Source organism: Mytilus californianus, unplaced genomic scaffold (assembly GCF_021869535.1).
Source record: "Mytilus californianus isolate M0D057914Y unplaced genomic scaffold, xbMytCali1.0.p SCAF_14, whole genome shotgun sequence".
Taxonomy (NCBI): Eukaryota; Metazoa; Mollusca; class Bivalvia; order Mytilida; family Mytilidae; genus Mytilus; species Mytilus californianus.
In genome coordinates this window covers 35,620,840-35,632,241 of record NW_026262626.1, presented here as the reverse complement: position 1 = coordinate 35,632,241, position 11,402 = coordinate 35,620,840, and the positions used below count along the sequence as shown (strand labels likewise).

Here is an 11,402-nt window from a genome sequence, read left to right as displayed (position 1 = left end):
AAACCCATCCATGTAATCATAGGGATATACACCTTTTCGTAAAAGCAATTCAATGTTTACAGATGGGGTTGATTCGTATACAAGAGAATTCACTTCAATACCTTCTTCACTTTTAAAATATTCAAAAGCACTCATCAATGCTTCGTTTTCAAAAGGGGTTGTTGATAAGGTGTATACAGGTATATCATAACCTTCATCCATAGGTTTGTTGGTAAATGTAATGTTACATCCCATAACCTCTTTTACTTTTTGTGAACATCCCGTAAGTATTTTTGGAAGGTTTTCTGGTGGTACGTTGTCTTTGTAAACCATAAGTCCATCAAACACAAGGGAACCTACTTCAATCTTCTGTGATTTTAAATAATCAAAAGCAATCATAAATGCTTGGTTTTCTGACCTACACATCACATAATTAATCGTAGTACCCCCAATGTTGTATCTTTTCTTATCTTTCTTTTCTTTAGATTGTTTAGCTAAATTATACAATTCTGGTTCTAGTTTAACAATGGACTGTATAATGTGTCTCATTCCATTTTAAAATTCTTTGTATTTGGATCATTCGTTTTTGGTTTTGCACGTTTTCCACTTCTTCCATTAATAATAGCTAGTAAATGTGCTTTCACTTCATCACGTGTTTGACCAGTTTGTGTCCTCCAATTTGCCATGTACTGTTACCTGTTTTCAATAAAATCATCAAGCCCATTGCATTTAATACCATTCTCATGACAATACCATGATAGGAATGTATGATGTGCATTTTTCATATTAATGTCATACATATTATCTTATTTTACGACTCATGTTTTGAATACCTAGTTTTTCACTAGTCCAGTATCTACTAAAATTATTCCTTTGGTAATAACTCATAAGACATTCACCTCGATTTTTAACTTTTGGCAAATTATTCTTCATTAATGTTAATTGTGCATTCTTGTCCAACTTACACCCGTTAATGTATCGACTTCCCTATTCAAAATCATCTGGATGGGAAACAATGTATTCCATTTTACGTTTATCAATAACTTCACGTAGTTGAATGACTCGATTGTTTTCTGAGGTAGATGGGTTAACCTTGTACAATTCAGGATCTAGTAGTAGGTCACCAAATACTTTTTCCATTTTTTTAAAATCCTCACGAGGGGTTGCTTTCACTAATTTCTCTAAACTCGTACTCGTGAACTTAAAACTGTCCACGCATCTCAAATGTTGGTAAAGTGGTTTCATCTTACCATCCTTCTTTGATTTGAATTCACTTACTTGAACTCTTTTGGTGAATGAAATGTATTTCTCATCGGTATTTGGAATAAGTATTTTGATGTCTTAAATTAGGATTTATCTTAACTTCAGGCACTTTCAAAAGTATCACATAGGACTAAGATACTATTGAAATCTAACCCCAAGATTTTTTCCATCCGAGTTAACAGTACGCCAGTGCTTTGATTTGAGTATTTTTCGAATGACAATCTTAACCAAAAACAAATATTTTTAAACACCATGTTGACACAATTTTGGCTGCTGTACTCAAATTTTTTACATTTTTACCTATTATATCTGTTTGTTTTGTTCACACATTGTTCACCCCATATAACCCCGATACGAATGAATCCGGACGTTGGAGCGTTCGAAGCGATAAACAGGACAACATTTAGGAAGACAGCAATTTCGAATGCCTTTCTAGAACTTATGTGAGTATATATCAATATCAATGAACATGGTAGTTTATCTAAACAATTATAAAGTTGTTGCTAGTTTCATATTTGGTATAGAACGTTTGATTAAACTGCTAAATGCAAATATTGTTGTCAATATAATGGACTGTCATACATGTGAGATGTTTAGCTAGCTAGAAAACCAGGTTTAATCCACCATTTTCTACATAAGGAAATGCCTGTCCAAAGTCAGGAATATGGCAGTTGTTTTCCATTTGTGTGATGTGTTTGAGCTTTTGATTTTGTTATTTGATAAGTGACTTTCCGTTTTGAATATTCCTTGGAGTTTGGTATTTTTGTTATTTTACTTTTTATTAGAAGTGACTCTATATACTGTTTTTTTTTTATATACATAGTAATTGGTTTTGTTTTCATACGCCCTTCGATGCACGATTGAACCAGGAAAACATGTAAAATAATCAACAATATCTACAGCAGCAATATGAAGCGCTGACTACTATTTTGATTTTTTGGAAGAATGTGTAAGGTTCAGAAAAATGTATGATATATATATATATGTAGACTCTTCCATTATTTGTATTTAGAAATTACTGATTTTAATCAAAGACATGTAATATATACAAGAAATATGAATGATCACTTTAATAGTGGTTTGAAATAATAAATTGAGGATGTGAAAGAAAACATAAAACTATGACATTATACTTTATGTATTTTCAATTCGACAGTAATACATGTATATGTAATTACTCTTTTAAAGTTACATCAAACACTGTACATATACAGTATACAGTCATTACAATTAGACGGTTGTTCGTCTTATCAAAATATACCGCTCTTGGATATCTGATACCATCTGTCACTGAAAGTAATAATTTGCTTTGATGGCCATAGTTTGATATAACTTTTATATTATTACTAACAGCACTTAGTATATAACAATTGTCCCAATTATCAACGGAAATTTGTATATCAGACTGAAAAATCACGTTCGTCGATTTTTGCTTTGCCAAAGTAGTTGGCCATTTAAATCGAAACATCTAAAAACTTTTGATAAAACGAATATCTTATTATTTTGAACAACATATGATTTGATACCGTGAAAAACAATTTCAAAATTAATGATTTTGACAAAATTTCCACCCAAGTCTATAACAGTAATGTTAAAATTACGATCGAAAATATAAAGAAAAATCTTCCCAATAAAATATTCTACGACAAGAATATATTTTGCGACTATTGGTAATACAATTACGATATCATTTTCTACGTTTACACTTAATATATCATTCTTTCTCATCACAGCGATGCAGTCTTTATTGATAACCGTTATATCTTTAACTTTAAACCATGAATTTCTATTTTGGAGTTCTTTGAAATTTCAATTTCTCGCTCCAAAGAACCCATGATATTGTATACTAGAAGTCCCGTTGCTGTGTTGTTAAAAATAATTACTTTGTCATTAAGACATACTACCTTTAAATATTTTATGACTTTATATTTTAGATGAAATGTGATTTTTTTTTACAGTCTTATTTTGTCAATGCTGCTTACAGAAATTGGAACTTGAGCCTGTTTATTGTTTTGCTTCTTTTTTTGCAGAATGAAAAATATAAGGTTCAGAATTTAACACTATTTCAAGCTTTTCAATCTCATAACCTTGAATGCTAAATGTTTCACCTGATTTACAGTACAAACTGAAGATGTTCTAAATGTTTTATCTGCCCTCGTTATACTTTTGACAATGTTGTGTACAAAGAAAAACACCTTACGTTCAGAACAATATTCTTTCATTTGATATAACTGAATATCAATTTTAGAAATGTTCTGTTTTATTGTCATCATTTTTTTAACACTCTTTTCTATTTCAGTTCTACACACTTCGTGCTTTGATTTCAATTCATTTAAGGTGATATTTATTATTTCATTTTCAAAAGAAATCCATTTAAACTTATCTGCAATAGCAGATTTAATGTAAGTAATTTGTTGCTCATTTGCTAATGACAGATTTGCTAAATATGACAAAACTTGTTCCGTGTCAGCAATCAGTTCTTGTACATGTGATACCAAATTTTCAAATATGGATGACGATGTTGTATTTAAAGCAGCAACACTAAGAGGAACAATGTCAGCACAATTTGTGTGATCCAGCCTGACGCACTCAACGCAAATTATTTGTTTATGTGTTTTGCAAAAGAAATTAAAATCCCAATCATGTTTATTACATGTAATGTTTTGTGGAATGTTTGGTGGAAAATGTTCCATATTATCGCTTAACGATAGCATTGTATGATTAGCCAAAGGTGTGATAGCTGTATGGTACATAGAGCAGGTGTTGCAATAAAGTTCCTGGCAGTCTTTACACCACTTTTCTGCTGCAGTAGTCAGGTTTCTATTACTACATGTTCGACAGGATCCAAAAGTTAATTCTTCTGCTCTTTCTGTTTCTAGAAAAAAATGTTGCAGTCTCGAAAGGTTAATCGTTCGACATAAAAAGTATAAACATCACATCGATTGTTATAAAATGGTGCAAACGTTATCATAACATTTTTTTATGAATAATATCGATTGAAAAAAATTGAACGACAACATTTGTTGACACACTGAATTTGTTGAAGGCAGTGTGTAGAAAATTCCTCAAATCTATTGTTAATTATTGATAAAAGTTATAAATGCATAGCTCTGATTTCTTGTCCGTGTTTGACTAACTTTTGTTTTTATCGGCTCTTCAGCGTTTGCATTAGGTTTAGGATTTTCAAATATTTTGGTGTCGAGCATCATTGAAGAGACATTAATTGTCGAAATGCAATTAATGGTATTACAGTTATGTTGTTGGTAATCATTCCACCCGGTATTTGGTTGGTATCAACTTTATTTATTTATTGATTGAAACAAGGCAATTTATTTCTTTTGTGCCTTTATAGTTTGTGATACCAGTATTTAGAGTTAACGAATACATAAACATATTTCACTGTATACGCTCTTCTAGTCTTTTTAGAAACTTTTAGCATTTCACTAATTGAGTTCAAAAAGGAAAGTGTAAACCAAATTACATGATAATTTTCCTATTCCTTGTCAGTAACTTCTGCAATGCTTGTATATAGTAATATATTCATATTTTTCGCTATCAGCAATTTCGTGTATGCAGCCAATCTTTGATTATCTCTGTAATGTTTGTTCACTACTTGTCTAGACTCGGACAATTTAGTGCATGACATATTGTGAAGACTTTTTTTTATATTATTGAAGACAGTTTGTTGACTTCTGTATGTCTGATGTTTAAATTTGTTATTTTTGATAAAAAAAGAAATTATAGTAGAAGAAAAGGGTGCAAATGTGATTTTCCAAAGATTTCGATGGAATTAAGTGCCACCAATGCCGTCATGTTTGCTACTTAATTGACATTAACCGAGAATCGTCTATAGAGGGTCTTCATAACAGCAACGCAAAGATCCCATAAAACTAATCAAAATAATTCTTATAGGGGCATTAGCTGTCAAATTCATGTCTACCGATATGACCCAAATTCTTATATCTTATTTATAACAAATATCCAAATTATAAAAAATCCCCAAGAAACAATTAACAATACATGAGCTCGCTTTAATGTATCAGCATTTCTGGCGTATTTTAGATCAGCCGCCATGTAATTATCCATCGAGATGACCTTCGAAGACTGCCGACGGTCATATAACCCGATATAAACATATATATAAAAAGATAGCGAGCACGTGGAATCGAATTTTTCTAGGTTTGTTTGATTTCATGTTATAGGTTAAACATATACGTATATCATCATTGATTTATTGTGGGCCAGATCAGTCAACGAAAAAATAGTAATTTCGAGAAATTCACTTACCTCTATACGATAAAAAAGATGCTAAAACTTTAACATCTACACTAACAGCAACGGTGGTATTAATCTCACAAGACTTTACAAGACTCCGTAGAAATTCTAAGGAAGCTATACAAAATCTCTCCGGATCTGTGATCATATCTAAGGAAACTGACGTGTCTATTATGAGTGATCCTGCATAAACAAATTCTATTGTAAAGTTCGTTAATTCTGCTACGGATCTGAGCTTCCGTTTGATATCTTCTACACGCCAGCTACTAGGAGTTGAAAGTGTCCATCTAACATAGCACTTCGTAGGATCTTCTAAATTAAAAAAAATAATATATATATAAAAGTATTTGATGTGACCTATAATTGGCAATGACAATTATCCTTTAAGACAAAAAAAAACGTGGATGGTAGCAACTACCGTACGTCCTTCAATAAACCCAAACCGTATAGTAAGCTATAAAAGACCACATCATGAATAAATTGGAAACAATTCAAACGGAAAAAACCAATGGGCTGTTCTATGACTAGTTGTGTGTTATTTGATAACATTTGTGTTTGCAACATTTTTGTTTGTTCTTGTTCTAATTTCTGACATCACCAACACAGTTGAGTACTCTTTAAACGTATATTCTATTTCTGAAATGAGATTCAAGGATGTAAGATGGTAGAAGTACGCGTTCGTAATTAACGTTGTGGGTAGTTTTATAAAAGATGAGACGTTGGTAGTGGTACAAGTTTTTGATTTAGTTACGAAAAGTCCTAAAATAGCAAATTATGAAAATTTAGTGTAATAATGAACGGATTCATAAAGCGTTTTCATCAGGAAATGGACAATTCTTTTAATTTATAACATAAAAAAAGAAATAAAAGTACGTGCACACTACAATCTCAATTTTTTATTATCAGAGCGTAAACGTTCTTACAATTTCTAAATTAAAATTTGATAAAGGTAATGAAACCAAAGAGTTACAGAAAAATGTCCTGTAAGTGTCCTTCTCCAGTATATTTCAGTTATCAATTTTATTTATATCTAACGGTTTGACATATATATAATGTACAAGTATGTAAATATTACAAAAGGTTAAACTAGCAATAGCAGCTTAGTAAAATATTTTAAGTTGATTCAATCCTTATTTTCGGGGGTAATTGAATTCCCTACAAAATTTCCTACTTCAACATTTTGTAAGAAATGATTTGAAGTAATCAGCCCTGTCAAAATAATTTTTTTTTTTTTAGTTTTCCACACTTTTTGTCCCAAGTTTACTTCATAAAGTTCTTTCCTGAAACATGTACGATAACGGAAATCATAAATAATTTTTGTTTCTACCACTGGGTCGGTACCACAGACGGTGGACATTCAGTCCTCAAGGGTACCCTCCGCGCAGTATCCAGTGCTTCAGTATTTTTCAAAGTCATATGAAACATTTGTCTGTATATTTCAAGTTCCTAAAATATTGCAATCGTGCTTAAGCTAAGTTCCAACTCTGTAAAAAAACATGACATTCGACGGATGTTCTGTTTAGGTTCTTTTGGATTGGTTCTCTTCGACATTTTACACTTTCCTTTCTTTGTGATCATGAGTGTGCTCCATGAGTTAATTCCGGAACGAATTTATGTAGAAAATTTCATTGTATTTCATAGACCGATTCCAGATATAAAACACACACACACACAATTATATACCTTTCCGTTCGCTTTCAATGACATCTGCTTTTTGCTTCGTGGAAATTTGAACTTCAAGGTCTGTTATTTTGAAAAGAATCTGATCTGAAAATGCCAAATAAAATCAAGTTTTATCATTGTGCATCAAATATACCAGGGTAATAAATTTCACGGATTAAAATACACATAATTCAAACCGAGAATAAAAGGGAATTTTACGAATTTCTTATTTTCACTACAATTTATTTAAATAAGTGTATTTGTATGAATACTTTATTAAACCAATCATTGACCCATAAAGGGCATGTTGTTCGAATGCTTGACATTCCATCAGAAATTGAATTTTATCTGCAAGTGAATTTGAAAGAACAAAATTTACAAATTCTTCTATCTCTGTCAATCTTTTTATAACGACCCTGCTCAAATGAGCACTAAATATCATTTATGTAGTGTGCTTTCTAGTTTCAAAATTCTTCACAACGTTTAGATGAGTCTGCCTCTTGAAAATATGTGTGGTGTGTTTTTGGAATCTTATCGGTTTGTAAGGCAGATAGATACTGCTTGATTGAGCATTCCACTGTGCATGTATGGGAGCCATCATCTTGGTAAGTTGGGGTCATTTTTAATAAGTTTCAAAACATGACTAAAATGAACAATTAACCTCATTTTCTAAAAATACACTTATTTACATAAACATTATATATTATCACATATCTTATTGTGAAGGCTATTTGAAAGAAATATAGTATAATGTGATTTTGCTAGGGGAGATAACTTTTGAACAAATCTTTAATTTAAGGTTGGATATTACTGCAACTGGAACAAATTTTACAATTGTGAAATAGCAAGATGAAAAAATTCGGTACTCCTATTTTTTACATTCCCTGAAATCAATAATGATCCGACCTCCCTAAAGATGGATTTCATAAACAGATGTTTCTTTAACTCACCAAAGAATTTTATATTCATTTTAAAAAGTGCAAATTTTAAACCCATATTTCTTAAAATACGTTAATATTTTAAAAAGAATATGCGGTTAATTATGTCTTTTGCAGGTACATTTATTTACAACATATATCAATTTTATTTTTCTATCAACCTGAATTTATCTGAATTTACTCTTGAATTTTGAACTAGCTTGCAGATTGCAATATCATTCATCAAATTGACATTTGCGAAATGTTTGCTAGTATAACTGCGGACAGAGGCAATTTTTATCTGTTAATCTGTTCAAAGCTGCTAATTCAGATATTTGAAATTAACCTCCTTTGAGAAACGTGTTTTATGTTGATCAAAACCATTTGCATACCCAATTGATAACTAATCTGTCCAATTTCGTCTTGTTTAACGCCAGGTTGATTCTTTAAAGCGTTTAAAATCTCCTGAAATACAATAAATAATTGCAAAACGTTTAAAAATTACGAGTGCATTTCATTTAATCAAATGAGCACATTCTACAAGATAATTTTCAAAGATAATGAATACAAACGGGAATCAAATTTTTTCTTTTCTTTTAGCGTTTTTCTATTTTCTTAATTTGTTGCCCGAAATGTCCTGAACCATATCCTATTCTATTTCTAAAAATTATGATGCATTTTTACATTTCATAAATAAATTGATTAGATAAACAGATAAAAGGAAAAGTAAGGGTATTTACAAGTGGAAATAGTGTGCATGGCCAAACTGATGAAACCAACACTAAGAATGATGATATGGAATGTGTTGGCATCTAAATCTGCATGTAATAAAATGTTAACGTGCTTCATGGATTTATTTGAGACACATACAACAAATTTCTGTATTTCTGTCTTTCCAGCAATGTGGAACAGAAAAGAACCCCGAATGCCAAAAGTCGTTGTTCCTGAAATTGTGACGTATATTTTATATAAGGTTACACTACTTTTTACCTCTTTTAAACTATCATTTGCATTTTCGGCCACCGCTTGTATCCTGTCAATGGTATCATGTTCCGCTTTCAGTTTGTGTATATCCTTCTGTGTCATGAACTGAAATGATTTTCCAGTCATCAACGCGATGTTAAGAGTGTTTGTCTCTAGTCTGCTCCATTTTTCTTCAAAATCAGATTTAGAGATCCTGTAAGAGCTTCCAATGTGATCAATATAATTTCTGACGTCCTTGATTTCCTTCAGCCACGACGGGTTACCAGGAAGGGTTCGTTTACAACATGTTTTTATCACTGCGCGAATCAGTATAATGTCAAGATCTGCTACTTCTACTATTTTGGGATTTATATTGCAAACACAATATTGTTGAAACTTTTGTCCCCTTTTAATCTCGTGGTTAGTTTCTGCACATGCCGAACGATCATACAAAAGGTCAAACTGAAATTCATCCAAACAACCTGTTTTAGAAACTGATGCTATCGAATTCGACTTAAAACATTCACAACATGAAATCTTGGGAATGAATTCATGAAATAACTCATGTTTATGTTTGTCAAGAAACAAAAACAACGTAGTTTTGTCTAAAACTTCTCTTTCAAAATATACATGTACTACATTCATCACAACATCTCCATAAAACTGTTGAAGACGCTTTAAAAAATCTTGTTGTCCTCCAGATGCCATGTTTGGTTAGAATATATTCAGACTACACTACAAAATGAACAGTCAGTATATAACATATCTCAATAGGTATAACTTTGTATGATTTTTTAAAAATTTTCTTATAAACTATGTCACTTTCATAAATTATATTTATACAGAATACTATAAATAGTTATCAACTAATATATTTCACTCTTTAAATAATTTTGGACATCTGCAATATGATATAGGAGAGTTTTTCATTTAAATGTCCTTTAGATTATTTCTTCATAAAAAAAAAGAAAGAAAACTGACAATCTTAATCAAGTAGAATGGTTTGGATTTGTTTCAGTACACTGACCAGCTTATCGTCTTCAGGGTAAAATGTAAAGGAAACTATTTTCATGGTCATATTCATATCGTTAATTTTAAAAACTCTTTTCACCTAGATAGTTACCGAATGGTATACTTTCATATTTACACTAATACATTCATTTGAATATAAAAACAGAGTACACGATATAAACATACGCAGCTTCATCAAGTCTATTTAGAATAAATTGTATGTTTTCTACTTCGATAGATCTGTCTGTGGCGTCATATGGTTTTCCATTTACATACGTGTAGTTAGCTCCGCTTCCCTTGTTTGCACTCACGTCTTTCCACTACACGTATTTTTTTTTAGCCCTACCTATCCACAGTCTCACTTCCATTAATCTTACACGTGTCATCTTGCGTCATGGCAGCATGTCATGCTTTACGCTTCCCTTATCCCTCTTTCCAGTAGCATTATTTTACTGTGACATGTTATTTTAGCACTAATTTTTGCCAATTTGTACTTATGTTTTATTGTATGATGAGGATACCAATCTAATAAATTTGTCATTCTCATTTTTGTTATTAATCTATGTCAGGTAAAGTAATGATGCAGTTCAGTAACTCTGTTGATTCAGATTGGTCGGTATCTCTCCACGTACACTTGGTCAAATATCCATAAAAATAATATTTAAAAACCAGGATTTCAAAATGTCCAAAATCATTTGATTTGAATTTAGTGTTGAATTTTCGATGAAATGATTTTTTTTATACAAAGTCAATATATAAATCGATTTAAGTGAAATAATTTATTACAGCAATTTGATATTTGAAAGAATTTTTCAATGTCTTGTATATTACTATTAGACTCTCTAGATTAATGTGTACTGTGTAATGTGAATGTGATATTTGGTTTGATGTGCTCCTTTTGTATAACCTGCGTAATTGTGTATTATATATACCTGTTACCTCAGCTGGTGACATTAACTCTTGTGTATGATGTTATAATATGATGTATGTATGGACTCTAAAACGGTTACATTGTTTTCATCGAAACCATCTGTAATTAAAATGAACATCAAAGTATGCAATCATCAGAAAATCGCTATTTAAGAAGTAAAAACATCAATTTTTCCTCAAACACAAACACGACCTATGATCACTTCGTACATCTTACAAAATCTTGATATGGACGAAGACTGCAATTCTTTTTAATCGATTCGGCATGTAATTTTAACTAAACTTGAACTATCAAGAAAGCAAGCAACGCTAGATCCATGTTTCAGGTATAGAAATATATGTGCAAAGTCATCATTATTTTTTGACAAATGTAAAATTTACTTTTGTATAGATGTGCCAGTT

General features: G+C 31.2%; 1 protein-coding gene across 1 annotated transcript; it reads right to left on the bottom strand.

The window, feature by feature from the left end:
• Window positions 1–2,375: 2,375 nt before the first annotated feature.
• LOC127724665 (uncharacterized) lies at window positions 2,376–11,158 on the bottom strand. The gene is made up of 6 exons (XM_052231702.1): window positions 11,003–11,158; window positions 9,087–9,794; window positions 8,489–8,561; window positions 7,201–7,284; window positions 5,530–5,829; window positions 2,376–4,117 (listed from the first exon to the last, which is right to left on the bottom strand). Exons 2-6 carry the CDS (start codon window positions 9,765–9,767, stop codon window positions 3,303–3,305), a joined length of 1,953 nt encoding a protein of 650 aa, XP_052087662.1. The 5' UTR covers window positions 9,768–9,794; window positions 11,003–11,158; the 3' UTR covers window positions 2,376–3,302.
• Window positions 11,159–11,402: the final 244 nt, after the last annotated feature.

Coding starts and splice junctions, on each gene's coding strand:
- LOC127724665 (XM_052231702.1), bottom strand. CDS start 9,767: ATGGCATCTGGAGGACAACAAGATTTTTTAAAGCGTCTTCAACAGTTT. Junction 8,562..9,086: donor CAAATGATAGTTTAAAAGAG/GTAAAAAGTAGT, acceptor ATTGTATTTCAG/GAGATTTTAAACGCTTTAAA. Junction 4,118..5,529: donor ATCTTTTTTATCGTATAGAG/GTAAGTGAATTT, acceptor ATTTTTTTCTAG/AAACAGAAAGAGCAGAAGAA.